The following is a 27,500-nucleotide window of genomic DNA, read 5'->3' as shown; positions in this document are numbered from 1 at the left end:
ATCCTAGAGGGCAAAAGACTTAGATAGATAAGCATAAGCTTAGAAACCTTTATCGAGCGTATTACGACATCCTAGATTATAGTCTCATGTTTTCTTGCTCTTTAAGAATAGCCTCGGGAGAATCCATTCATTACATGCGCACATCTTTCTCGAGAATGTCATATTGTTCCTCCCTGAACCACGGTAGTCGCTGCACTTAGCAATTCAACAATATTGATTGCTGTGACAGATCGGAATATATAACAGATCGAGTTAACCTGACTGTATTTCCTCCATAAAATACAAACAAGTTTCAATATCATGTCTGGAGACCAAGTTCTACATGATTCTAACAAGCTACCTTAGTCTAGGTGGCTGTCTGCCGTCTCACACGTGACACATTCCCTAGCGGGGTCATCCACTCTCATCATGAGCAATTGTCAGCTTCACCAAACACTCAGCAACAGCCAACCACGTCGTCTGCCTGTTCTCACCCCTGCAGACTTATCAACACCCATGGCTACGCGTATCAACGCCCCTAAAAAGGTCCGCCTGGCCTGTCGACGCTGTCGAGTCCGCCGCATTAAGGTGAGAACCAGTACCTACTTCCAGCAACTCGACCTTCCAGACTAAAGTTTTTCCTCCTTGTCTCGTGTTAGTGCGACGGTCAAGTACCCGCTTGCACCAATTGCGCAAAGGCTGGGCAGGTCTGCTTGGATGTCGACAGTCAAAACTCAGATGTTGTTATTCCCCGCAAGTGAGTACGCGTCACCACGTCGCGGAGCATTCATTGACAGTAGCAAGTTTCGTGTCTGCCGCCCGTGAAAGGATACGATGGTTGGAAGGCATTATCAGAGACCGTCTACCCGATGTAGACCTACGTTCTGGTCCTCAGGTCGATCCTTCGTCTGACCCAACAGCCCCCTCCCAGGATGAGCGAGTCCCCGAAGACACCGACATCACAATATCATCAATTCCACCAGCACCAGTAGTTTCACGCAAACGGTCAGCAGAACTATCAGGACAATCTGATCAAGATGAAACCTTCCCAGAGCGCGCTCATTCTGTCGCCGTCAATCTGGGCATGCTTTCTCTCAATATCGATTCACCTCAAAAGCATTACCTTGGCTCAAGCTCAGGACTTCTTTTCACAAACCTCATTGGAGCATCGCCACCGAGTGTAGAGTCCACTCCTCAAGGCCCTCAAGGGTACAAATATGCCGGAGAGCTCGAATGGGGTGATGACGCTGTTGCTCAAGATCAAAACAGGAAGTATCATCAAGAACTGTACAATCTTCTAAAACAAGTGAGTTCATCGCCTGGCGTGCGTTGACCTGACCTCTAATTATCAGTAGGAGCTGCCGTCGAAGCACAATGCACTCGTATTGATACACACATACATCCGTTGGATCCATCCCGACTTCCCCTTCCTCGAGCCCCTCTCTCTGTTCAGTGCCGTCGAAGCCATATATTCCTGCCTTGATGGCATTCTGGAATGTGATATATCGTCTCATGGATGGCCTGCCAATATGCCGCCATTTCGATGGAATGGTAGAGTGGTAGTCCCGGGGGTTTCTAACGAAGAAGGCGTTACATTATCAGCAGTCGCCTTTATCCTATTTATGGTCTTCAATATCGGCGCTCTGGTCAAGGTGAGATCACGGAACTACGACTTTCCGCCACAGCGTTTTTACCGTGCCGCTCTTCATTTTTCCAAGGAAGCTTTTTCACATATCACCTTGTCATCGATCCAATCTCTCATGATGCTAGTCATGCATGGTATGCTTACGCCCGCAGAGGTCAACCTTTGGACTTTAGTGCATCTTGGGCTTGCATATTGTGTTGAGACTGGCATACATCGGGAACAAAGCCAGCGGAACCCAGACGACTTCGCTGTACTACAAGTCAGGCGCTTCACCTTTTTTACGATTTACTCCCTAGATAGGTAATGCTGTAGAAGCTTGAACATTTGAGATCGTACTGACTGTGCCAGGTCCATTTCATCGATACAGGGAAGGCCGCTTGGCTTCAGGGACGAAACGTTTGACGTCAAGATACCAGAAGTGCTATCGAGCCCTGACGATAATACTCAAGGTCCACTTCCACCATCATTCATAACTGCCGTGACCCATTACTCGTCATATCATTTCAGACTGGACCGGATCGTGTCCGATATCAAGCTTCACCTATATCACCTGCCCGGTGATTCAAGCTTCTTCCCGTGGCCGGACAATCCCACGGAACAACAGGCCAGGATTCAGCAGTCTTTAAATAATTGGTGGCAGGAGGTCTCAAATGATGCGTTTGGGTTTCCCAGTCTTGATAACCGACAACGGGAAGTCTGGAAGATAAAGCTCGGATTAAAGTATCATACAACGATGGTCTTACTCTTCCAACCGTCCCAGGTCATCCGGCAGCCCGCTTCTGAGGCGCTCCAAGCTTGTTTCGACAGCGCAGCTGGTATTCTAGATGGGTATCAACGACTTCACGATCTTCATGGTCTTCATTTCGGATGGCGGGCTGTGCAGAACATCTTCGCTGCTGGCGCGACATTAATCTACTCATTCTGGACGTCACAAACTGTTCGGGAGAAGGCATCACCTGAAACAATGTCAAAGAATCTAAGAAGTTGTTCTACGCTTTTGACAATAGGAGGCGAATGGTGGCCGTCTGCAAGGAATGGTCAAGCCAGCTTTGGGTCGGTCGCAGATTTGACCATGAAAAGACTGTACATGGCCGATGCATCTAACAAAGCTCCGCGTCTATCCCTACATCAAACTGCTTCTAGCAGGCCAAGAGACGCAGGCGACGCTGACGGGCCAAGAAGTCAGCCTCCGCCTGGATTCTTAGATGAGACTGGCCAGTCGGCTGAGATTGACACCAATGCAACGTGGCAAAATCTAGACTTGGACGTTGGGAGCAACCCCGACCAATTTGACTGGCCGTCAATTGAAGGCGGATTCGATCCAGAAATCGAGATGTTCCTAGAGGATTTCAACAGATCCGATTTCACCTGGAGCTTTCCACTGAATGACAGTCAAGATCTAGACCTCTTCGGGACGGATCCAAACCCCGGCTTCTGAGTTCGGGCTACCACGATAGTGGACTGTGGGGAACGGAGCAGTCCGTCAGCGGCGAGAAATGGAGTGCGGACTACTCCAGGCTCCCTCGGCTACGAGACGAAGATTTGTAGAGACAGGTTTTTGCGATAACAAATAAAAACATGCTGATTACCATGCAAGGGCATCATAATTGTTACATGTTACTTGCCATGCATATTTTGCAACTATCGCAAGAATGCCGCTGACAGCATCACGACTCAGCATGCGACGGGTTTGCTCCGCCCGGCAGAGGCCATTAGCACAAGCGCGACGATGCTTAGCGACACATTCATCTCATGTAGCATTGAGTCCTCTCGAACCTGTTGGTAACTCTGCTCATATCTTGACGCCACATGTTGACTAGGTCACAGTACAATGCCCTCGATTACACCACCCGCCTCCAATCCCTCCGCCGCGTCCAAGGTACTAACAAAAGACCCTTGACCCTCTCCGAGAAGCTCCTCTACAGCCACTTGATCCACGACAACGATGATTGGTTACTCGACCAAATAGAACGAGGAAAGACGATCCTCCGTCTACGACCCGATCGCGTCGCTTGCCACGATGCGACAGCGACAATGGCTCTTCTCCAATTCATCAGCGCTGGTCTACCACGCGTCCAAGTGCCAACATCAGTGCACAGCGATCATCTCATTGTCGCAGAGTACGGAGCCAAGAAGGACCTTGAGCGCGCTGCGGGTGATCATCGCGAGGTCTATGCCTTTCTCAGCAGCGCAGCGAAGAAATACGGGATAGGGTATTGGAAGCCTGGTGCAGGTATCATACACACTACGATCTTTGAGAATTACGCTTTCCCGGGCGGTTTGTTTATTGGTACGGACTCGCATACTCCCAACGCCGGTGGAATGGGTGTTCTTGGTATTGGAGTTGGCGGCTCCGATGCTGTGGATGCCATGGCTGGAATGCCTTGGGAACTTGTTTGTCCCAAGGTCTTGGGTGTTCGTCTCACGGGAAGCTTATCGGGATGGGCCTCTTCCAAGGACATCATTTGCAAGCTTGCCGGCATATTGACTGTCTCTGGTGGAAAGGGCAAGGTCATCGAATTCTTTGGTCCTGGCGCTGAGACCTTGGGAGCCACGGCCATGGCCACTGTTTGCAACATGTCAGCCGAGGTCGGATCAACATCATGTATCTTCCCTTACTCACAGGCTATGGCACGGTATCTTACAGCGACTAAGCGAGGAGACATCGCTCGCTATGCTGACGGCTTCACTGAGACATTGCTTACTGCCGACCGTGGTAGCGAGGACTACTACGACGAGGTCATTGAGATCGATCTCTCAACGCTTGAACCTCACATCAACGGCCCCTTCACCCCCGACCTCTCACACCCCTTATCCCAATTCAAGACACGAGTTCAGGAAAGCTCCTGGCCCTCCAATATCAGTCATAGTATGGTCGGCAGCTGCACCAATAGCTCCTACGAGGATCTCGAGAAGGTCTACGACTTGGTTCAACAGGCCAAAAAGGCAGGCATTGACCGGCTTAGGACACCCTTCATGGTGAGCCCCGGTAGTGAGCAGATCCGTGCAACTGCGGAGGATAGTGGTATCCTACCAAGTCTGAGAGATGCTGGAGCTGTCGTCCTCAGCAATTCTTGCGGACCCTGCGTTGGGCAATGGGACAGGAAGGATGTCGATGTTGCTGGCGCTGAGAACAATTCGGTCATTTCTAGCTTCAATCGCAACTTTACTGGTCGGCATGATGGAAACCCCGCTACGCATTCTTTCGTCTCGTCACCCGAGATCGCCACTGCTTTTGCTTATGCTGGTGATCTATCCTTCAATCCCATGCATGACACCATTCCCATTGACGAGTCGGGTAACTCTCACTTCCGTTTCGCCCCTCCCGTCGCCAAGGAACTCCCAGAAACCTTTGTCGCTGGTAGTGATCTCTTCCAGCCACCTATTCTGGAAGATACGTCAGATTACAAAGTTGCCATCGATGAAGGCAGCGATCGCCTGGAGCTTCTGACGCCCTTTGAGCCCTGGAAGCCAGGCCAAGCAGAAAACATGCAAGTCCTGGTCAAAGTCTCTGGAAAGTGTACCACAGATCATATTTCCCCCGCAGGGCCATGGTACAACTATCGCGGTCACCTGTCCAACATCAGCCATAACATGCTCCTCGGCGCAACGAATGGATTCCTCCCCGACGCCAGTTCGTTAATCATGACTGGCAAGACGCGAGACCCTACAGATGGCACCATCAAGTTCATCCACAAAGCAGCGAGAGCAATGAAGAACGCTGGTATACGATGGTGCATCATTGGTGATAACAACTACGGCGAGGGTAGTTCCAGGGAACACGCTGCGCTAGAGCCCCGGTTCTTGGGTGGTGTGGCAGTCATCGCAAAGAGCTTTGCCCGCATTCATGAGACGAACTTGAAGAAGCAGGGGATGTTTCCGTTGACGTTTGCGGACCCATTGGATTATGACAGGATACAGGAGAGAGATGTTATAAGTTTGCTGGACGTCGATGGCGATGCGCTCCAGCCGGAGAAGCAAGTTACGATGAAGGTGGTGAGTAAGGATGGGACTGAATGGACGGCGCAGTTGAACCACTCGTACCACGCGCACCAACTTGCCTGGTTACGCGCCGGAAGTGCTCTAAATCACGTCAAGAAGACGATCTTGGGCAGCACGGCTTGAGGAATCCTGGACTAGAATCTGGTGGGTTTGGCGTTGGCGTTGATTGTGTATTTGCTCAAGACTGTTGGTGATATGCATATATAGTCCAATACTTAAACTTCAATGGAGACAACACAAATTACTAATCTTTTACTCGTCTTGACCTCCACGGAGTTCCCTTCACATAAGCTAGCCATTCGATGTGGAGAAACATCAACGTAATCACCATAATCTCACCAATCGTTGAAGACTAGGCCCACCGCTTGTTTTCCATAACGTTACTCACGAGACAACCTGCAATGCGCCGAGAGCCTTGATACATGTATTGTGATCATCTTTAAATAGCACAACATCTCTAAGAACCATACCAATATATTGCCACCTAGTATTTCACAGCAGCCGAAGTCATACACAACACCATCCTATCTCAATCACAAAAGATGAATTGGCAAGACATTGCCACGGAATCTCAAGCCAAAGTGCTTACTTCCATCCCCAACTGCTGGCGATTAGATGTCAATCGGTATCAAGATCTTAAAGATGTCACCAACGTGCCGTACACCTGCGGCCTGCTCACTCAAGAGCAGCTCAAAATCACGGAGCTCACTGCCACAGAAATAGTCAAGAAAGTTGAGACTCGCGAATTGAAAGCGGTGCAAGTTTTGGAAGCATTTGCTGGGCGCGCTGCGATTGCGCATCAACTGGTCAGTAATCGAACTACACAATGGTAATTGTCTGACATCAGTAGGTGAATTGTCTGACTGAATGGTTCTATGAAGAAGGTCTCGCACAAGCAAGAGAGCTTGATGAATCGTTGGAGAAGGATGTTCATCTAACAGGTGTACTTCATGGTATTCCTATCGCTCTCAAGGTAAATTATCTACCAGCCATGATCCCTTGCCTCCACTGACTCTCGCTCTCAGGACATCCATTGCATTGCAGGCCATGCTTCGACAATGGCTTTCGTCTCAGGTAGGAACAATATCGTCAGCCAGGATTCCGCTGTCGTAGCTGCTCTGCGTGCTGAAGGCGCCATATTCTTCTGCAAGACCACCATGCCTCAATCCGCTATGGCAATCGAGACAGTCAGCAACCTCTGGGGTCGCACGTTGAACCCTTCTAATCGGGACTTGAACGCCGGAGGTAGTTCTGGAGGCGACGCTGTCCTGGTCGTGATGAAGGGTACACCACTCACGCCCTCGACTGATCTCGGCGGGTCGATTCGTGTACCAGCTGCTTTCAACCGACTCCATGCTCTCAAACCAACAGCTGCACGGATCCCGAAAGGCGGGATGCCGGACCTTGGACAGAGCCTGGTTCAAGTTTCCTTTGGGCCTATTTGTCACTGCATTGAGGATATTGGATTACTGGCCCGAGTCATCAATGCTCATCCTTACAATAAGTTTGATGTGACTTGCGCGCCTGTCCCATGGAGGAGAGTCGATATTCCAGAGGGGAAGCTGAAGATCGGGTTGATGAATTGGGATGGCGTGGTTATGCCTCATCCACCAATTCTTCGGGCACTAGAGCATACCAAAAAGTTGCTGATAGAAGCTGGACACGAGGGTAAGTTCAAATCAGTTGTGAACTGTGGATTCCAAAGCTAACTTCTGTCTCAAGTTGTTGACTTCAAGCCGCCCTTCGACTGCTGGCAAGCGTTGAAGACAACCGTAAGTACTTGCTACCTGACCCGATATAATGACTAATGAAATCGAAGTTTGACATTTACTACCAAGGCGGAGCTGATGGGACCGTCGCCACACTTGAAGAGTCTGGTGAACCCATAATCCCAGCCTTTGCTGACTTACTCAAGGTCTTCAATGTTCGGGAGCTTCCCGCTTCAGAGATTCTACAGGTAAGTCGAGACACAAAAGGATGTAACTTCTATTCTGATTATTAGCAGTTGAGTGGCAAGGTACGAGACTACAAAGAGCAGTTCCTCGCAGCATGGGATAAAACAGCCCACGACGGCCGTCCCATCGATGCCTTGATATGTCCTCCGGCACCTGGCGTTGGCTATTCTCATGACTTCAATACATACTGGGGATACACTTCACTCTTTAATCTGATTGACTATCCTGCTGCGATATTGCCGATACCAGGCCTCAAGGTCAGCTCTGAGCAGGATCCTCTTGATTTGGAATACGTACCGTTGGACACGAATCCCTATGATAAACCCAACCATGAGACTTGTAAGTAAGACCCTCATATTATTACATATACAGATACTAATTGTCCACCATTGACAGACGACCCCAGCCTCCTCGAGAACCAAGCGATAAGTATACAAGTGGTTGGCCGTCCTTTCGAAGATGAAGAACTCATTCAAGTATGCTCAACCCTTGATGCATTGCTTCGCAGTCTCTAGCAGACTCAAATACAGATTAAATTGGCTTTTTCATTTGATGCTATCAATTGATGAAATGTGTAGTAAATAGTGATAATACGGTCTGATCTCTATAGCATTATATCCTACCAAGCAAGAACTGCCCCACCATGGTATCAATTAGTCTCCCAGCTTCCGCCGCTTGTCAAAGACTCTGTCATGTAAGTTGAGCATATTCAAGAGCGGTTGAAACCACCGCTCTCCCGGATCCTGTTCAAAAACTTGAGAACAGCTGGTGTAACCTCCTCAGGCCTCTCCATCATAGGCGCATGCCCAACACCCTTGACAGCAACAACCTCGCTATCATCAAAGTTCGATGCGACCCAGCGAGCTTCCTCGATAGGGTCAGTCCAATCAGGATCGGCATCTCCATAGACAGCCAGTACCGGCGCCTTGACTTTGCTGATGTATGGTGCGACAACAGCGTGGTCGGTAGATAGTGTAGCATGGAATGCCTTCCAGCGACCAGGGCCTGTCAGCATTGCGATGGATCTGTCAACTCGTTCTTGGACCTTATCGCCAAGACCGGGCCAGAGCTTAGGGGCGTATGACTTCCAGATCATAGGGCCTATAGGTTGACGCATTGAGAGGCGGAAGAGACTGGCGACAAGCTTGCCAGTTCCAGGTCGAAGGAATGCTCCAAGGAGAATAAGGCCAGCGACCTTTTCGGGATGGCTTCCAGCAGCGATTGTAGCAGCTGCACCGGAGAGAGAGGCACCGGCTAAGACAGCGGGCCCTCCGCCGTAAGCGTCAATCAGAGTAATGAGATCATCGGCGGTAGCTTCATCGCCATAGCGGTTAAAGGTAGTGCTACTGTCGCCATGACCTCGAAGATCAACCATAGCGACTCTGTAACCAGATTTACGAAGCTCGGTAGCCAGAGCGTCGTATGCGTCGCGAAAGTCTCCCATTGCGGGGGAGCAGATGACAAGAGGGCCGTCACCAGCGATATCGACGGCGAGCTTACCACCGTCTGTTTCAATAAATGTGACAGTCATTGTGAGTGTGATTGGTGGGTTGTATAATAAGTGTAAATGGCAAGAAGTTGGGTGTTGCTTAATGCAGTTTGTAATCAATCTTGAAATGGATGTATTTTTTTGAGATTGCTGATGATGAATATTTCCAACCATAAGCAGAACAATCTATGATATATATAGTCAGATTTGCATCCTTCCACGACTGCTTGTGATTACTTCCGTGCCTCTGCGCTGCATTTTCGGGTCTGGAGGGCGAGCTTCGACCGATAACTCAATCACACAAGTCGTTGATTGGCTCGAGCAAAAGCACGAGAAAATGCCGAGACCAACGCGAGACCAAGAATTCGGTTGGACTCTGTGATTCGTTACGCCAAGTGTCGGCTCTCGGTCCTTTTATTTTCCGTCGCGTAGATTAGTTGCTTTGGCGTGATAAGATAAGATGCGTCTTATCTTATCTCTCGCTCATCTTCACTGTAGTCTGCAGGGTAGTCAATGTAATGTTTTAATCTTTGTACTGCGAGACTTCTCGGTGCCAACAACTCTGCAGTGTGACTCTTTTTCTAGTATGTTATCTAATATGATCTTCGTCTGCCCCGGTTTGTTGCCATTGCTTGCAGTTTTCCTGTCTTCGAGGGTTATCCCGTTTACTTGCTCCGCCACGCTCTTTCTGATCTTGGAAGGAAACCATCACGGAATACGTTTCTACCGAATTACTCCATGTCTCAAAAGTATCGCTCAGATGGTTTTTTTCAATATGAGAGTGTATAAGTATTGGCATATCTATTAATAAGGCTCAGACTTCAGGAAGTTTCAATCCCACCAAGCTCTCACAAGCATCAACAACCCGCTCCTGCAGCTCAATCTGACTAGACTGAGGAATTGGCTCTGCTAGCTTCCTCTTGGGCTCAAAATATTTACCCGTCAAGCTCTGATCATAGTCTCCCTCAGCCAGCATAACATATGTATCGACTCCATCCTCCAGCTTATCTGGCCCATCTTCACCACCAAGCTTGGTCGCAATCCATCCGGGATGAACAGACATGACTGACGTGTTCTTGAAGCGCCTGGCCACTGCATTTGCCAGCAGCATGACATGAAGCTTTGAATCGCAGTATGAAGGGAAGTCTTGGAACTGAGACTCGCCTCGCTCAAGCCAGAAAATATCGTTGACGCTTGTATCGGCCTGGGCGTGTAGTTGAGACGCGATGTAAATGAGTCTCTTGGGAGGTGTTAAGAGACAGGTGAGAACATAAGGCGCAAGGACATTGACGGCAGTCTGAGCTGGGATGCCGGTGTCGGGAGTCTTGCGGAATGGTCCAGCCATCAAGCCAGCATTGTGAATAATGGCATCGAAAGTTCCGACAGCATTGACCTCCTCGGCGAGCTTTTTCGTCTCTGACACGAGTGTCAAGTCTGCTACAAAGGCGCCAGCAGCCCCAGGGCAATTTGCTTTGGCTTCTGCTGCGCGTTGAGCGTTGCGCGCATGAAGATAAACGGTGTGATTGCGCTTGACAAGTTGACGAGCAGCTTCAAGGCCCAACCCATCAGCTGAACCAGTAATGAGAATGCGAGCCATCTTTGTAAAGTAAATTGAAACAAAATTTAGGTTTGGAGGTCTAATGGTATTTATTGCTAGACTGTAAATATATGTCGAAGAGAAGACGAGAAAATTCTTTGAAACTTGGCACCGAGCTCCGCGCCGTAAAAACGTCAACTGCCGGCTTTCAAATATCCAGATTGGCTCCTAGCGTCCCGCATTGACGTATAACCTCGGGGATGCTAAACTCGTTTCAGTTGACGATTTCCGCGCGAGCTGTGGATAGCGGATATACCGGACTTTGAACACTACCGGGAATGGGTCTGGCGGATGAAACCCAACGCCGAGATGCGGCTATGGGTCTGCCGGATCATTTTGCTCACCGAGATATATAGATAAGGGAACCTGTTTTTAAAATGGGCCTTGCCCTGCATTGATGGTATTTGGAGAACCTTGATTCACTATGTGAGCTCTGTCTAAATGCGGTCTACTGATAAGACATGTCTATCGGCCTTATCACAGCTTCAACTGCGTTCCCTTCCGGTGATCAACGAGCTGCCTTAACACCAACGCCGACTTCTTCGGCGTCCTCTCCAACGTCTCGTAGTCCGTAAACGTCACTCCAAACCTGGGTCCATACCCATCAGACCACTCGAGATTATCCATCAACGACCACGCAAAATATCCCTCGATGACAGATCCGTCTTCACCGACCGACCTGCCGATCGCATCAAGGTGATCCTCAAAGTACTTAATCCTATACTCATCCTGCACAGATTCCCCACGCGTCATCTTGTCCTCACCTGGACAGGGACACCCGTTCTCCGTGATGATGATAGGTTTCCCGTAAAGACGATACACACGTGTGAGATGTTTGCGGAAGAGGTCGGGGCAGGATCGGAGCCAGTGTAGACCACTTTCTAAGCCGACAGGGTCGCCAGCTTTGTTGGTTTGAAGCTCGTCGAGGTTGCCGATGTAATCTGTGTCTGGTGCTGGGGAGGACTTGTGCCGTGCGAATTGGGAGGTGTAGTAGTTCATGCCGTAAAAGTCACTTTCTGCTGAGCGAAGAAGTTGGAGTTCTTCGGATGTGAACTGCGGGAGGCGGTCTTTGAGCTGATCGCGCATGCACTTTGGGTAGTCTTGTCCTAAGCTTCGCCATGTTAGTATGTCAATGATAGACAGCGGAGAAAATCGGACAGGGCTCACAATATGGGGTTGGCAAACCAACCGATATGGAACTGCATCCGTCGCTCAGCAGCTTCACTGTCTCGGGGATCGCTGCTATCCCATGGCTCGTAGTAATCTCCATTCAATGAGATTCCTATTTGGCCTTTCTGTGATGCACGGAAGTCTTGGTTATAGGCTGCGACGGCACGAGCGTGGCTCATAATCAGAGCCTTACCAACAATCCATGGCTCTGTTGAAGTATTTCCTTCTGTAGACTGAGAATTAATGCTGCTTCGTCCTGGAGCATTTCCTCCAGTTGCGTAGCCCTGGAACGTATTGTGAGCAATTGCCTGTTATCTTCCCCAAGAAATAGCTTACGAATATCGAGACAATCCAAGGCTCATTGAGTGTAATCCAGTGCTTCACTCGATCACCAAACCTCTCATAACAAAGCCTCGCATATCTCTCAAAATCCTTTTGAGACTCTTCAACATCCAACCATCCACCGTACCTCTCATGCAACGCCTGAGGTAAGTCCCAATGATAAAGCGTGACCCATGGCGTGATACCTCTCTTGAGACACCCGTCAATAACTCTATCATAGAAAGCAATACCAGCTTCATTCACAGGATCATCTCGTCCACCAAGAGGAATAACACGAGACCATGAAATCGAGAAGCGATACATATCAGATCCATATCTCTTCAAAAGATCGAGGTCTTCTTCAAGGCGGTGATAATGGTCACAGGCAACATCGCCGCTTGCACCTTTTGTTCGTGTTGGTTCAAGATGGCAGAAGACATCCCAGATTGAAGGACCGCGACCATCTTCTGCGACGGCGCCTTCAATCTGGTAAGACGCCGTTGCGAAGCCAAGTTCGAAGTCGTTAGGTAGAGAAGGCATTGTCGTCTGTGAACTTGACACAAAGGTCTCTAGTGACCAAAAGAAGCTACATACTTCGGCATTCTTTATACCGTGGAATTACGGGCCGATAAGATAATACCCAACTCGTCGTGATTGTCGATCGCGGTGAAATTCAGTTGATCCATTGAGTAGTTTCCCCGACGGTGAGGGGTTTCTTTGAATAGCGCGATGATCTATTTCTCCGTTTCCCCGTAGCTTCATTGAGCAGACCATTCCCCACGGGGAAGTTGGAGACTAAGTCGAAATGGGGCTTTTTCGCTGTAACCTTGGTTCATGGCATGTTTCTAAACCGAGTCTTTCTCTTCTTCAGTGTCGCATTGTGTATATATAAGTATGCTGAAGATCGCCGAGTCTATCACAAGACTGCAAACACATCATTAGTCACTCTTGACGACCCTTCTACACCTCGTTTCACGCCGGCTGCAATAACGTCAACATGGCTCCGAAAGCGGCGCACGCCACTGAAGATATTCAATCCCCCATTGACCTCACCACCGTTCCACCATTTTGGAAACGCAAGAATGGCATCCTTTTGTACTTCTTGCTAACTTCCTCTCTGTTTGCCAGTATGGCTCTTGGCATTGATGGGTAAGTCTATCAGTAACCCGCAACTCGCTACCCATACTGACTCATTGTGCAGCTCTATGACCAACGCCCTTCAAACCCTCGAGAGCTGGCAAGACCGCTTTGGCCATCCCACTGGTTCCAAACTTGGCTTCTTCGGTGCCTCCAACGCTATCGGAGGTGTTATACCATTCATCTTCCTCGGTTGGATCAGTGATGTCGCCGGCCGTCGTGTTCCAACTGCCATGGGATCCGTCGTCATTATTGCTGGTGTCATGGTTCAACTCTTTGCGACCTCGCTCAATATGTTCATCGGCGGCAAGATTGTTCTCGGAATCGGCTCCTCGCTTATTCAGATGGGTGCTCCCGTCTTGGTCACCGAGCTCTCGCACCCCAAGGAGCGTGTGCAGATCACGACGCTGTACAACACAAACATTGTGCTGGGCTATGTCATTGGTGCATGGGCGACATATGGATGCTTCCGTATTCCCAACCAATGGTCTTGGAAGCTCCCTACTCTTGTTCAAGTCATTCCATCGGCATACCAGCTCATCCTCATCTTTTTCTGCCCCGAGTCACCTCGTTGGCTGATCGCAAAGGGAAAGGTTGACAAGGCTCGAGAGATTCTGATCAAGTACCACGGTGAAGGCGATTCCGACAGCGAATTGGTCAAGTTTGAATGCGCTGAGATCCAGCAAGTCATTGCCGAGGAAGCGGAGCAAAACATGACCTGGAAGGAATTCTTCTCATCCATTCCTAACCTCAAGCGTATTTCGCTCTGCTTTGCCACTGCGCTTTTCAGTCAGAGTTCCGGCAACCTCCTTGTCTCAAACTATTTGACCCAGATCCTCAAGGATACCGGCATCGAGGCTGAGAAGGACATCACTCTTGTCAACGGCATGGTTACTCTCTGGCAGTACATCGTTGCTATCACCATGACTCTTCTTGTTGACAAGTTCAAGCGCCGTACCTTCTTCCTCGTTGGATCTGGTGGTGTTCTTGTTACCTTCATCATGTGGACTATCGCCGCCAAGCAGTACCTCGAGGGATCACTGGCCGGTGGTCGAGTCGTGCTGGCTTGTATCTTTCTCTTCCAGGGCTTTTATACTTTCGGATGGACAAATTTGGTTGTCACTTATCCTCTTGAGATCGTCACCTATCAGATGCGAGCCAAGACTTGGGCATTCGTTCTGCTCACAATTCAAGTCTCTTCTATCTTTGGTGGCTACGTTAACCCAACTGGTCTGGAGGCTATTGGATGGAAGTTCTACATCTACTACTGTGTCTGGGTCGCCATCATCTTCTTGGTCGTCTACTTCTTCTTCGTTGAGACATCGGGACCTACGCTGGAGGAGCTTACGTATCTGTTTGAGGGTAAAGATGCAAAGCAGGAGATGGTCAAGGAGATTGAGGTTAAGAAGGAGGAGCACGATTTCATCCACGAGAAGGGAGTCTAAGAATCACCTAAAGAGGGTAAATCTGTGATAGTGTTATTACAAAGAGCTAGTGTATCAATGAAGAAGTATTCCGCAACGCATCAGAAGCCTTAGAGTCCAGTCTCGTGAGTAGATCAAGTAGAACAGCAAAGTCGCTACGCGCTCTAGCAGCGATAGGTGAAGACCCATTTCTGTGAATGATTTCCAGAAGACTCGCACCGGTGAGCCGTATCTTCTCGACCTTAATAGAAACATCTAATTAGCTTTATCAGTAACAGTGCGAATTGATGCACTTACATAAGGTTCGCCGTTAACTTGGAGTGACCAAAACGGAGCTTCTTGAATAACCCTCAGCATATCTCTCGCAATCTCCGTCTTGCGCAAATCCGAGTGCCCAATCTCCGATTTATAGTACGGAAGATTCTCCAACTTTTGAGTTATCACCATTCTCAAACAATGGATGGAGACTTGCAGATTCGCGCACTGGATCAGGAATTGCTTGGTGGTTTCCCTAGACTCATCCGCTAACGCTGCAAACGTATACGACTGCAAATATGGTGGTAGATCATCAAGACAGGTGATGAACCTAACATAAAGAGCATCCAGTCGATCCTTTTCCTGGGCGCTGATCAATGGTTGAAGATTCGACATGCTGAGATCTTGTTGGTTTCGGTCCTGCATTAGTCGCAACTCAAGGAGCAGATCAGATGCATTCTGCCAAAGACGCAGATTGGCATTGAAGCCTTCGATGCAAGTTATTCGCACAACATCAGAATTGGTCACGAGATTGCCAGGCGATAGAACAGGCGCTTCGTCCTCAATGCCAGAAGGGTACGACGTGGTTATTCCAGACTCGAATGAGAATTTGTGGATAGTGATGGGTCGATTGTTCAGTATGGCAGCTGATTTATCGCCCATGTACACGATCCAGAAAGCTCGACGTCGCAATTCAGCTTCAATCGGTTGCAAACCCTCAAGGGAAGTTTCCAGGTTTAATTGCATAACCTGCGCAAGTCGCGTGGCTTCACCAAAAATGTGCCACGAGTACTTGGGCTTTCCCGCTGCATGAAGACAATTTGAGTGAAAGTACCGAATGGTGATTGAGTTCGCATTCGGATTCTCTAGCTCCGCTTCAAGATATTGATTCAAACATGATCTCGAAGCATTGAGAAAGATGTCGGCCACTGATTGACCCTCTGGGAATAAATCCTTCGGTAATAAAAACGCTGCCTCGGCGCAAACAGCAGTGATAAGTGTAAATGTCGTCTCCGGCCATAGCTCCAAAACCCCTGTACTAAAATTCTCAGAAGGGTACTGCCCAAAGTACGAAAGCGAGTCCCTCAAACTCGGCTCATGAACCAGCGGCGTTAGCGGGTAGAGATACTCAAAAAAGAAATCAAAACACCGCGTAACAAATTGCTGCAGATCATTCGAAATGAACGCTAGCGCTCGCGATAAATTCTGCCAGCGCTGGTGACTCGTTACATCACCGCTAACGAGCAAAGGCGGCGAGAGTCCGAGATCGACAGCGTTGGTTTCCCATTGGGAAGATTGAGGAGGCGGTAATTCCGCTGTGGAACTGGCTGATTTTCTGGCGCGGATTTTGGGGCCGCGACGGGCGAGGGGGAGATTGAAGGTGCATTGTGTGCCTGACTCCCTGCAGCTGGTACAACGCTCGCCTTCTGTAAAGTCGCACTAAAGATTCCGTCAGTGGGTGAGTTTCGCCGATGGGAGAGAGGAGGCTGGTAGGTACCTTTGCTTTTCGCCGACGACAGCGGTCACAGGCTCGGTTCTTTTGGGCTGGCGTGTTTGTACCCGGAGATTGAGGGGAATCTGGCGTGGGGCTTGTCATTGTGTGGTGTGAGATTGAAGAGGCAAAGAGTGGGAAGGATTGAGACGGGGAAATGCAGCGGTAAAATAGATTCTGTCGTGAGGTGATTCTCCATTTCTCCGTGAAGATCTATTCCTCTTTTGATAGTCGTGAGCCGACAAGCGGGGTTGAGTCTGGGGAAAGAAACCTTGTTTCTGGGCTCAATACGTACCCAAGTCGGCATTGGTTCATCCAAGATCCTGGAAATGTCGTGCAAGTCATCATTTCCCATTATATAAAGACAGCCTCGTCATCCTCTTTGCCTCTTCGACCAGTATAGAGACACAATTGAGCTCGGAGACGACTCAGTCACTCATCATGAAGTTCTCGCTAACCCCTGTTCTGGCTGCTTTAGCCCTGTCCTTACCACTGGCAGCGGCCTCACCTCAGTACTCCAACCCCAAAGCTCCATCTTGTCGCTTCGGCCTTGAATGGTCGCAGAAGGATGTCCTTCAACATACCGACGACTTCATCTGGGACCTTCTCTACTGGGAAGGTAAATTCCATCAAAACGATGTAGCCTACAATACCCAAAATGGCATGTCCTATGATGGAACCCAGCTTGATTGGAAGACTGGCAAGCGCACTAACAAGCATACGTTCAGCGCAGCCAGCAAGGAGGTCAGTCATGCTACGGTCCCGGATACCGAGAAACTTTCCTAACGGTACTGTGTAGGCACTGCAAATTATGCTCTATGCCCAGGCTATCTCTGGATCCAAGGAAGCTGCCCGCTTTTTGACCCCGGATAATCTCAAGGCTGCACCAGGCTTCGCTGCGTCAATCATGGAGACGAAGCTCAAGACTTACACTCAGTTCAACCAGACATATCCTGGTTTCGGCGGCTTTCTTCCTTGGATAAAGACTGACACTACCACCATCTCTCCCCAAGACGGTTGGGATGACCGTGTTCCTGGCCTAGACAATGGGTAAGCAATCGGACTTCGACTTCCTCGTCCGTGCTAATAACTTATGTTCAGAGAGCTCATTTGGGCCGTGTACGCCTGCATTGAAGCTCTGCAGAAGCAGTCCAACCCCAAATTCCACAAGATCGCCGACGGCTGGCAGACCTGGTTCAACTACGTCGCTTCAACTGCCCCCAAGATCTTCTACATCGGTAAAGGAAAGGTCTGTGCTGTTACAGCAATCGGTGATCAGACACTTCCAGTCAATGATAAGAAGCAATCTTACAAGTGCGAGTCAGAGACTTATCTCGATGACCCTTATGAGGGAGAGCTTTTGACTTACTTCTTCCAATTCTTCACTAATCTGTCCAAGAAAGATAAGCAGACTCTCTGGGAGTATAAGAGAGCCAAGTTGGAGAAGGCTGAGTATAACAAGGGTGGCGTTGGTCCTATCACTGTTCGAAAGGGTTTCTGGTTCTCTAGCCATGAAATTTGGAATCAGCTTGAGCTGCCATACCATGATGTTGATATTGTCAGGTAAGTGTCATGAGTTGTGTCGAAAACAGAAATCTGACCATCTAGCCGCCTCTTCAAAAACGGCGAACGTGCTCGTACTTGCAACTCGGTGGTCACCAAGACCCCCGGCCTCTACGCCTCCGTCAACAACTCTACCGATCCCGAGACAGATCAGATCATTGGCTACATCTCGCCCGCCGGTATTCCCTCCATTGCCAGCCAAAAGGACCAAGAGCTCGATGTCATCACTCCCTATGGCGTCTTCCCTGTTGTATTGTTCGATAAGGCTGTTGGAATGGCTTGGTGGAGGAACATGATCATTGGAAAGAAGATGCAGAGTAAGACTTATAGAAATCGCATTAGACATGATCGCTGACAATAGTGCCACAGATCCTTACGGTAGCACAGAGTCCACCCGCGTCGACGGTAAGGGCGTTTCGGCACTCGTGACTTGGGATAGTAAGGTCACTACGGTCCTCTCACTCATGAATGGAGTCGTGGATCTAGTTCGCCAGCGAATGAAGTCTGATGGTATCTACAACGAGTTCCTGAAGATTACAGAGGTAAGTTCTCCGAGATCTGTTATTAATCTCTGTCCTAATAAGGTGTTTGCAGCGTGAGCATGTTAGGGTGTTTGGCAATAATCTCAAGGGCGAGGATATCGAGTTCTGTCTCCCCAAGAACAAGGTTCCCGACGCAGGGCTCAAGGACTTCACATCTTGTCAGAAGTGAATGGGACATAATGTATGGATATCGAAGCGACCACTTGAATAGATATGGTGATTACTGTACAAGATGAAAGCAGACCTAGAAGGGCCTCCGAAGATCTTTCTCTCATGCATGACCCCCATTTAGAAGCTGAGCTTCTGGCCTGCCTGTCCCGGAACGGTTGAAGCAACCTTTCCAGATCCCAGAAGTGTAAACTGATACGGAATCTTGCTTGAGCTGAGTGTCCCCTTTGGAGCAGTGTTTTGACTCTCGCCGCCTAGAACGACGTCTTCTGCAACAACATATCCGACCTCGGAGCTTGACTCGCTGAAGATAGCCTTCTTTCCGACGTTGGTGAACACAGATGATTGGATAAGAGCCTGGGCACCCATGCGGCTGTTGAGTCCAGTGTCCATGGTATCATAGTACTGACTATAGACTGTTTAGTGAAAAGTCAAAGTTGAGATTCTTTGGAAACGTACTTGAAGATATGGGCAGTGCCAAAGCGAAGGAGAGGGCCTCGGCTTCTGACGTTGTTGAAGTGGTTGTTAGCGTATGTAACACGCAGCGTACCAACGTCCTCGGCTGCGTTCTTATCTGAGTGTCCTACGAGTGAGCCCTTGGACTAGTGAACGGTTAGCCAGGTCACCTTCTAAGTTTTGGGTAGGAATGGGGATTACTTACGTGGTCATGGAAGTAGGTATAAGAGATGGTAACCCAGTCAGCGGCGTGCGACAGATCGACCAAGCCATCGTAGAAGTCCTTGTCATCACCTCTAACAGCAGAGAGATCACAATGGTCAACCCAGACATTGGTAGATTTCTGAATGGTAATCGCATCACCGTAGTCAGCTTCAACCTTGGAGATCTTCATGTTACGGACAATGACGTTCTTCTGTCCGTTGATGGTCAAACCAATGCCAGTAAGGGCTTTGCAGAACTGTCAGTACAACACATATGCGAGAACATGATTTGCCTACAGCTGCCAGTCTTTCCGATAATGGACTTGTTTGAGGTAACTTGAACCTTGGCTGCACCAGAGATACTGCCTTGCACGAAGATGACAGAAGGTCCATCTGCTGCGGCTGCGGCGGTGAGCTCAGCGAGGGTCTTCACTGTGACCTGTGCAGCGCTTCCGCCTCCAGTTGTACTACGCGTATCAGAATCTTCATTGTGGGCGCTCCGAACTGATGAACTTACCCGCCATTCTGAGTGCAGTAACCGATGTTGCACGGGTCATTGGCCGCAGCTCTGGCTTGGAGGCCAGCACCGGGAGCTGCGACAGCAAAGCTGGAGAAGAACAAGATATCAAAAAGTCTCATTTTGGGGAGAGTCTAGTGGTTCTCAGAGATGTGGTTGGGGGAGAGAACTGCCAAGTTGAGGATATACGTAGTCTTAAATACAACTTCACATCCACAGAAGCCGCCATCTTGGTGATCTACAAGTTTCGGAATGCGCAATTACCCCCAATGTACATCGATTCTCCCTACAAATTAACTATTTCATGAGTCGTTGCGTTTCAGTAATACAATGTAGATACTTGGACAAGCTATGCTGATTGGTGGAAGATGTAGACAAGATCTTCCGTTCGTCGATGCCTTCCCCCAAAGTTAACGCAAAACACGAACTGCGGTCTGCACTTCCTGTACAGCGCCTGGAATTAAGGCTACTCTTGTGGTATTTGATGAGCTGCTAGAAGAAGGGACCGTAACATCAATCGGAAGTCCTTCCTCCGCATAACTGAATCGGGATCTCGATTGTGGGATAATGGGGGCTTGACATGGCTTGGCGTAGTTGAGGGCTGACGACGAGGCATGAGATTCACAAACTTAGAGATATTCTCAGTTCAGAGCCATCATTGCGACGGTCATAGTTCGTGAAGAATATTGCTTTTGATAGTTGTTAGAGCTCGCGGCCCTAACACCGACTCATCGAGGCATATATGATATCATTACAGGGTTGAAGATTGAGTTAACATAAATGTACCGGTATAAAAGCGTTCCCAAGGCAAAGAAATATAGATAATACTTTGTATTGTACGTCTTTCTAGACTACACGCGAGATCTCCAAAAACCCGTTCTACGAGGTGAGTCCTTATCCTACCTTATCTAACGTTGAGTTTCTTATCTAATCTTATCGATCTGGTCCTAGACTGACTACCATGGCTGGCAATCGGCTGGCTCCTTGAACCAGCGAGACCAACTCAGGATGCTGCCTAGTCATGAGATCCGGCATTTTCACATGCGTTTAGGCTTCCATTCGACCATGCTACCATCTGTCGATCATCGCACCAAGCGATGCCTTCCAGGCGTTCATCCGGGTGCATCAGCCGACCACTAACGCAGGTCACTCCCATCCATCACCTCAATCACCAGCTCCCATTATTGTCCAATCCCCTCCCCTAGAGATACGCTCACAGTGCGCGACTTATCTATCAAGTGGGTGGCTCATGCTTATCGTTGATAGGCTTTCCCCGCAGCCAAGCTTAAGTCCATTAGGATCTTTTGTTGGCGTGTAATCCCTGTCATGAACGCATCATCACCTTCCCAATTCGAGAACCTCCGAAGATAGTCGAATGCTTAAAAGGTTATTTAACTGGCCGATACACCACGTCTTGCTTCTGCACGTTTCTGAAGTGGAACTTATCGATACTGATGCTTTTGTCAACATATCACGTCGTGCCAATCACTCTTGCTGCTTGTGCTGTGCTTTTGAACATCCCAGCAGTTTTAGCAGCCATGGCGGACCGAAAGGTAAATAAGTATTAATTTGCTGAGAAACATTTGTTAACTGGGAATCCTGTAGGCCATTATTTATGACTTCGAGAAGTTGGAGGATTATCAGCAGAGAAATGAAACCGTCCTCGAGTCAGTAATGCATCATTATGGATAGACTCCCAAGCTAATCACCATACCAGCATCGTCAAAAAGGACACTGGTGTCGACTTCTGGAGACAGACTCGAACAATTCCTCCTACTTCCTATCCTCCGTAAGTATGGCACTCCTGTTCTCTTAACCAGAGCTGACGCGCCTTGGTGGCAGACCGATGACTTTGGAGGCTATTGAGAAGCTGAAGGAAGTCAAGGGTGTTATAGTAAAGGATGCTCCTACTGAGGAACTGTAGTTTATTTACTATTCGGTTCTTTCATAAAACAGTATTTGTTTGGCAGACTGATGATTGTAGTCATATTTATCTATAAATTGTATCCTGTTGGTTTTCGGTTCACATATGTCTATTGAGCAGTCGACCTGAAGTCTGTTCTGCATGCACAATTTGCATTTCCCTTTCTCTTACAATATTGACGTTGATTACTTTACCTCACTATTTGAAAATTTAACGCTGATACCGTTCTAGTGTACAAACGCTTCACACGCAGATACTTGACTAATTGCTAGCCATGAGGCAGAACTGTTCGTTACCTATATAGAGCATCTGTAACTGATTTTCATATTCATAATACTTCACAGACAGAACGTTTTGATGCCAATCCATCGTTTTGGGTCACTTCACACGACTCGCAGCCTAACTTCGAGGCAGGCAGGTCGTGGATTAGTCTTGACTTACTTTCGTCCTGCTCCAACATTTCACGTTGTTTCTATTGAAATCAATATTCCATCAAACTTTATATTCAGTTTGGGCTATCTAGATTGCTTTATTACAAACAACCAGGACTAAGATCCAACTGAAACCGACTCATATCTTCTCAACTCGTCAAAACCTGTTTCTCGAACAGGTTTCGTATCCAAGACTCAAGCTAGAGAATATCCAAAGAACATCTCAGCGCTTCCAATAAGGTGCTTAAGCATAGGTGTCAATGAAAGAGCGGAGAGCACCAACGCTGGCATAGACACCAGCGTAGTTGGGGCGGGCACATCCGTTACCCCAAGAGACAGCACCGATGAGAGTGTTGGAGCTGTCGACGATGGGACCGCCGCTGTCACCCTGGCAAGAGTCCTTGCCGCCGGAAGAAACACCAGCACAGAACATCTGGTTGGTGATGGCGGAGGTACCGTACTGCTGTCGGCAGGTAGCACGAGAGACAATAGGGACGGTGACCTTCAGAAGGTTGGTGGGAGTAGAGCTGCTTCCCTCAGAAGTAGCACCCCTGGATGAGAGTTAGCATACAGTATCTCAGATATTAGAGAACGACTTACCAGCCAGCAACTGTGGCAGAAGATCCAGCGACAGGGTCAGAGCCGGAAGCAGCCAGGCGAGCGTAGCCGATGTTTCCGCTGGCGGGGATGGAAGTAGAGAGCTTCAGAATAGCAAGATCGTTGTTGTTTCCGCTGTAGCTAGGGTGAACTCTGACGGAGGAGAGCGACGAGGTAACACCACCAGAAGTGCGAGACTGTCACAAGGTTAGTGAGATTTTTCCTATACCCCAAAGAGTAGATGACTTACAAGACTACCAGCACGGATCTGGAAACCGCTCTGAGCATATCCGGAAACGCAGTGAGCAGCAGTCAAGACGGTGTTGGCGTTGAGGAGAGATCCTCCACACCAGGCACCACCGTTGCGGCTGATGCTCACGATGAAGGGGAATTCGCCAGCGCTGGCAGAAGTGCCACCAACGATGTTGGGGATCTCCTGAGGAGCGGCAGCAGCCAGGGGAGCAACAAGTGCAACGACGGAAGCGAACTTGACCATTGTGAAGAGATAGATATCCAAGAGATGAGAGTTGAAGAGTGAAGAGTGGTTGATGATAGACTACTTTGAATAGTCCATTGTGATCCTTTTATATTCGAGAATCAACATAGCTATGGATGTTGTTGTGGTTTCTTACCTGCCTCTCTGGTTACTATCCCGCGATAAGCTTGCTTGGTAGTATCTTCGGAGTTTGTGAATAGGCGGACCTGCCTTTCTGGTACTAAGCTCCGTTGTTCCGTAGTCTAGTTCGGCATTTAGAAGAAGCATTAACCTTATCATTCTCCCGTGAAAGTGATCGGCATATAAGGCCCTTGGCAGCAGGGGTCAGTATCCCGATGAGGAAAGTCGATAACTCTATCGCCAATAACACTGTGGATATGACGGATAAATAGGATGAAAGGTGAACACTGGACGAAAAAGAGCTTCAGAATGAATGTAATTGTAAAGTTGGTGAGAGTCATCGAAGAGCTGATCTACAGCGTGTCTTGAATCGGCTTGTTCTCCCCAAGATCTACGATTAATGCCGAAGGATCATCGCGTCAGCATTGTTTAGACCAACCGGAGTTATTTAGCCCGAGGAATCGCCAAGCATCAAAGCGCATCTGCACTACTACTCTGGGCGGGGTTCACTGCTATAATTCGGTCATGCGCCATCAATCACAATGGCCCAATATTCTGAAACTGGAAACCGTATAGAACTTTTGTAGCCACCACCACGCAATAGCAGCCCTGCGATAACGCACACATCAACCTGCATACGATACACCTCTGCGGCCAAGTCTGTCACCCAGTTGGCAGATGCACCTATGGCATCGCTTATGCCAATACCTGTTGCATCCTATTCCATCCCCTACCTTCCAAACATAGCATCTATCTCCGTCTTATCTTTTCTTGTCGATCCTGCTAGGTCTAACACGAAGGCCTTCTCGAATGATGCGGGATATTCTCCCGCTATGCTTTACTAGTTCAGCTTGTAGATCTTTGCGAATAGATGCCCTGATCTAGAGCTGAGGTAGATCACTTTTGGAAGGTACTTTTGATTGGAGAGCGCGTAAATCAAGTTTCGAGAGGTGCTAGACGGACTTTGCATAGTTTGAAAGAGGAAGGACGTGGAAATGGTTGAAGTTCATGATCTGATGCTCACCGTATCTTTGAAGGGTCGATATGTCGTGTCGGAAGTCTCCGCAGTTAGAGGTTTGGCAGAATTCGGTTCTTTGGCCAAAGTTCCTCCGAAGGGTTTATTTCTGTGGTTTGCATATGAACTTTCTAAGATTGGGGATAATTGAGGCCAGAATCACGCGTATTACGGAGCAGACTGCTCATGTGTAGATTCAAATCGTGTGATTGGCTACCTCTCAATATCTAGACGCCTTGCACTGCATGAGGGTTGTGTCTTTAGGCAATATGACCAACATGTTGTACAAGTCAAAGAAGAGGGGTCAAATACACATTAAATTGGTCATCTTAATGACTGGACAGACTGATTGATTGACATGTTCAAATGCGGTATGTAAATGCGATGCTTAGAGTTGCAGTGAGTAATCAATCGCTTGGAATTAAGACGGCTTTGCTAGAACCTTATTCTAAAACAGCCACTTAATGTTGCGTGACAAATGGTCTATGCGTTGTGATGAGTTCTTGAATCATGCAGCAGAACATTACAATTTTATCACATGCTAAGCACTGAACAGTGTTCACATATTGTTTGTAATAAGCTACAGGTTGAATGACTAACTTAACGTTATTTATTACCTAAGTTTGATAGTATAAGGCAAACCTCTAACTGATCACTTCTGAGTCAATGCTATGATTGATGTTTTACAATATTTAATGATCAACAAATGCCTTAAATGCAAAATGTCAATACAGGGTAGGATCCCGATGTTTGTTGGTTAACCCGCTAGCAACAACGCCACTAATTTCCCTCGCCAAAAGCTGAGCCCCAAGAGCCAATTATCGTGGCGCCGCCCCTGACAACCCCTGTAAAACTAACGGCCTCAGCTCAAATCGCGCTGGCACTATCGATAAAGCTTTTCTAAAAACACTCAACTAACGAGGCGCTTGACATTGTTTGGGAAGACTAGTTATCAATAGCTTCAACAGGATCTGCACTAAATAATGACAACCAAGCCCAACACGAGGTCGATAAGGCAGGATTTGTCAGGGGATGGGATTGATTAAACCCAGACCCCCCCCAAACTCTCTTTTCTCCAGATTGTCGCTTTTTTATTACCGAAAAATCACGATTATCGCAGAGATGGCTCGCCATTTCGTCCGTTCGTTTGTTCTTGCTGCGGCGCTCAGCCCCTTCGTTCATGCTGGGCCATGCCGCCCCTCTTCGACCTCCGTAGCAGTCGTTACGACTACTGCGGACACCAGTGTCGCGACGGGTTCTGCTACGACTCACACCAAGGAGTCGAGCTTGACTGAGTCTTTGTCTGGTACATCTACCGAGACCTCTGTCACCATCAGTGAAAGTGGCTCAACCACTGGCACTGCCACTGAGACCAGTGTCACTATCAGTGAGAGCGGATCTACGACAGAGTCTGCTTCTGCGACCTCATCCGAGACTACTCTCGCTACCAGTAAGACTGAATCTGGTTCCACCAGCGCCGAGCAGTCGACCACGACTGGTTCTGTCATCTCAACTGACATCACCACTACCGCCAGTGAGAGCGACTCATCCACCGGCACCACTCTAGCTGCCACTACCTCAACTGAGTGTACCGAGCCAGAGCCTCCTGTCTATGATGACCCCTTCACTCACACCAACTCCGAGGAGCTACCCGCAACCACATCTGAGGCGGCTACCACCACTGAAGATGCTCAACCCACCATTGTCCCGAGAGACTTCGTTCGAAGAGGCCACCCAGAGATCTTTGTCAGGGATGCCACCAGTGAAGCCGGTCTCGCCAACAGTGAAGCTCCTACCACCACTACCGAAGAGGCTGCCACCACTACCGAAGATGCTACCACCACTACTGGAGAAGCAACCACTTCTGGAGAAGCCACTACAACGGGGGAGACAACTGCCACTTCTGAAGATACCACTGCTACCACTGAAGGTCCTACCACCACAACAGATGAGGCTACCACGACCACTGAGGAGACTACCACTACTGCTCTCGAAACGGCGACTGGTTGCATCAACAATATGGAGAGACCAACGCCCGAGGGCGCCAACTGTGGTGCAAGGGGATGGATCCAGGGCACTTCCAACGATTGGAGATACCTAGGCGAAGGCCCATCTTCCTCTGTTCTCGATTGCTACACGGCTTGTCAGAAGAAGAGTAACTGTGTGACGTTCTTATACGAGAAAAACGCACAGTGCAGTCTCTATAGGGGCACTGCCACTCAGCTCAGCTCAGATCGAACTGGTGTCAAGACTTATGAGACGCAATGCTTCTGCGACACCGGTGTTGAGCCCGCTCCGACCTGCTCCTACGATGACCCGTTTAGCAACGGCGGTTTCGAGGATGGTACATTGGCCCCATGGGTAGAACATCCAAACCCTGGTGGCTATGACCCCGTCTACTCCAAAGTCGTTCCCGGCGGTGAGGGCGGTTCGTCGTATCATTTCCAAACCGGCCAGTTCGATGCCGACAAGAGCCTCTGGTTGTATCAAGACATCAAGGCCTGCCCTGGAACCAGATTCTACTGCAGCTACAGCTGGTGGTGGAATGAGTACTATGAGATTGAACAAGATAATGGGGATGTCCTGGTTCCATACGTTCGCGTTTATCAAGGTAACACCAATGTTGTTGGAAATAGATGGCCTACAGGCGAGGACCAGACAAAGACGTGGGTTCCTGCGGAGTTTACTTTCACTATGCCTAGTAGTGGCTCAACGAGGATTTGGTTTGTTGCTAGCAGTCCTCAGGGTGAATGGATCAACACCAGCGATGATACTTGTAACCCCAACTGGGTTCACAGATCCAACTGGTTCGCGCTGGACTCGATAGCTTGCCGCAGCTAGAAGAAAAGCCAGGAGGATTTCTCTTAGGTTCAAGCATACTAGTTTAGAAATTTACAGTAACTATATTTAATACCTATACTTTCACACCTATACTGGCTCATTCACGTTTGATCTTGTTATACCCGTCGTGCGGGTATCATAGTTAATCGAATTTTAGGTCA

The 27,500-nt window shown here is 48.7% G+C and overlaps 13 protein-coding genes across 13 annotated transcripts; 7 read left to right on the top strand and 6 right to left on the bottom strand.

Annotated features, from left to right (window-relative positions):
* Positions 1-408: 408 nt before the first annotated feature.
* FMAN_06593 (uncharacterized protein) lies at positions 409-3,062 on the top strand (the record flags this gene model as incomplete). Its single annotated transcript, XM_041826606.1, has 5 exons — positions 409-567; positions 639-736; positions 784-1,285; positions 1,335-1,924; positions 1,973-3,062. 5 exons carry the CDS (start codon positions 409-411, stop codon positions 3,060-3,062), a joined length of 2,439 nt encoding a protein of 812 aa, XP_041677653.1.
* A 596-nt stretch (positions 3,063-3,658) lies between these two features.
* On the top strand, positions 3,659-5,749 carry FMAN_06594 (putative aconitase/homoaconitase (aconitase superfamily); the record flags this gene model as incomplete). Its single annotated transcript, XM_041826605.1, has 1 exon — positions 3,659-5,749. One exon carries the CDS (start codon positions 3,659-3,661, stop codon positions 5,747-5,749), a length of 2,091 nt encoding a protein of 696 aa, XP_041677652.1.
* Positions 5,750-6,168: 419 nt separating this feature from the next.
* Positions 6,169-8,096, top strand: FMAN_06595 (uncharacterized protein; the record flags this gene model as incomplete). The annotated part of the gene is made up of 7 exons (XM_041826604.1): positions 6,169-6,432; positions 6,477-6,599; positions 6,652-7,294; positions 7,349-7,398; positions 7,446-7,583; positions 7,632-7,920; positions 7,978-8,096. 7 exons carry the CDS (start codon positions 6,169-6,171, stop codon positions 8,094-8,096), a joined length of 1,626 nt encoding a protein of 541 aa, XP_041677651.1.
* Positions 8,097-8,290: 194 nt separating this feature from the next.
* Positions 8,291-9,112, bottom strand: FMAN_06596 (uncharacterized protein; the record flags this gene model as incomplete). Its single annotated transcript, XM_041826603.1, has 1 exon — positions 8,291-9,112. One exon carries the CDS (start codon positions 9,110-9,112, stop codon positions 8,291-8,293), a length of 822 nt encoding a protein of 273 aa, XP_041677650.1.
* Positions 9,113-9,884: 772 nt separating this feature from the next.
* Positions 9,885-10,667, bottom strand: FMAN_06597 (putative short chain dehydrogenase; the record flags this gene model as incomplete). Its single annotated transcript, XM_041826602.1, has 1 exon — positions 9,885-10,667. The coding sequence occupies one exon, from the start codon at positions 10,665-10,667 to the stop codon at positions 9,885-9,887; it is 783 nt and encodes a 260-aa protein (XP_041677649.1).
* Positions 10,668-11,144: 477 nt separating this feature from the next.
* Positions 11,145-12,698, bottom strand: FMAN_06598 (putative beta-glucosidase; the record flags this gene model as incomplete). Its single annotated transcript, XM_041826601.1, has 3 exons — positions 11,145-11,778; positions 11,835-12,121; positions 12,174-12,698. The coding sequence occupies 3 exons, from the start codon at positions 12,696-12,698 to the stop codon at positions 11,145-11,147; spliced, it is 1,446 nt and encodes a 481-aa protein (XP_041677648.1).
* A 457-nt stretch (positions 12,699-13,155) lies between these two features.
* FMAN_06599 (uncharacterized protein) lies at positions 13,156-14,740 on the top strand (the record flags this gene model as incomplete). The annotated part of the gene is made up of 2 exons (XM_041826600.1): positions 13,156-13,307; positions 13,360-14,740. 2 exons carry the CDS (start codon positions 13,156-13,158, stop codon positions 14,738-14,740), a joined length of 1,533 nt encoding a protein of 510 aa, XP_041677647.1.
* Positions 14,741-14,794: 54 nt separating this feature from the next.
* Positions 14,795-16,571, bottom strand: FMAN_06600 (uncharacterized protein; the record flags this gene model as incomplete). The annotated part of the gene is made up of 3 exons (XM_041826599.1): positions 14,795-14,974; positions 15,017-16,414; positions 16,473-16,571. The coding sequence occupies 3 exons, from the start codon at positions 16,569-16,571 to the stop codon at positions 14,795-14,797; spliced, it is 1,677 nt and encodes a 558-aa protein (XP_041677646.1).
* Positions 16,572-16,907: 336 nt separating this feature from the next.
* Positions 16,908-18,740, top strand: FMAN_06601 (putative GPI anchored protein; the record flags this gene model as incomplete). The annotated part of the gene is made up of 6 exons (XM_041826598.1): positions 16,908-17,210; positions 17,266-17,516; positions 17,568-18,029; positions 18,075-18,346; positions 18,399-18,571; positions 18,624-18,740. 6 exons carry the CDS (start codon positions 16,908-16,910, stop codon positions 18,738-18,740), a joined length of 1,578 nt encoding a protein of 525 aa, XP_041677645.1.
* A 119-nt stretch (positions 18,741-18,859) lies between these two features.
* FMAN_06602 (putative pectate lyase 1) lies at positions 18,860-20,037 on the bottom strand (the record flags this gene model as incomplete). Its single annotated transcript, XM_041826596.1, has 5 exons — positions 18,860-19,148; positions 19,199-19,341; positions 19,401-19,645; positions 19,696-19,865; positions 19,916-20,037. The coding sequence occupies 5 exons, from the start codon at positions 20,035-20,037 to the stop codon at positions 18,860-18,862; spliced, it is 969 nt and encodes a 322-aa protein (XP_041677644.1).
* A 1,416-nt stretch (positions 20,038-21,453) lies between these two features.
* Positions 21,454-21,839, top strand: FMAN_06603 (uncharacterized protein; the record flags this gene model as incomplete). Its single annotated transcript, XM_041826595.1, has 4 exons — positions 21,454-21,468; positions 21,521-21,582; positions 21,633-21,704; positions 21,758-21,839. The coding sequence occupies 4 exons, from the start codon at positions 21,454-21,456 to the stop codon at positions 21,837-21,839; spliced, it is 231 nt and encodes a 76-aa protein (XP_041677643.1).
* Positions 21,840-22,514: 675 nt separating this feature from the next.
* Positions 22,515-23,363, bottom strand: FMAN_06604 (Trypsin; the record flags this gene model as incomplete). Its single annotated transcript, XM_041826594.1, has 3 exons — positions 22,515-22,821; positions 22,871-23,064; positions 23,118-23,363. The coding sequence occupies 3 exons, from the start codon at positions 23,361-23,363 to the stop codon at positions 22,515-22,517; spliced, it is 747 nt and encodes a 248-aa protein (XP_041677642.1).
* A 2,257-nt stretch (positions 23,364-25,620) lies between these two features.
* FMAN_06605 (uncharacterized protein) lies at positions 25,621-27,339 on the top strand (the record flags this gene model as incomplete). The annotated part of the gene is made up of 1 exon (XM_041826593.1): positions 25,621-27,339. One exon carries the CDS (start codon positions 25,621-25,623, stop codon positions 27,337-27,339), a length of 1,719 nt encoding a protein of 572 aa, XP_041677641.1.
* Positions 27,340-27,500: the final 161 nt, after the last annotated feature.

The sequence above is a fragment of the Fusarium mangiferae genome, assembly GCF_900044065.1.
Source record: "Fusarium mangiferae strain MRC7560 genome assembly, contig: FMAN_scaffold002, whole genome shotgun sequence".
Taxonomy (NCBI): domain Eukaryota; kingdom Fungi; phylum Ascomycota; class Sordariomycetes; order Hypocreales; family Nectriaceae; genus Fusarium; species Fusarium mangiferae.
The sequence above is the reverse complement of the archived record's forward strand: the minus strand, read 5'-3'. Positions and strand labels throughout refer to the sequence as shown.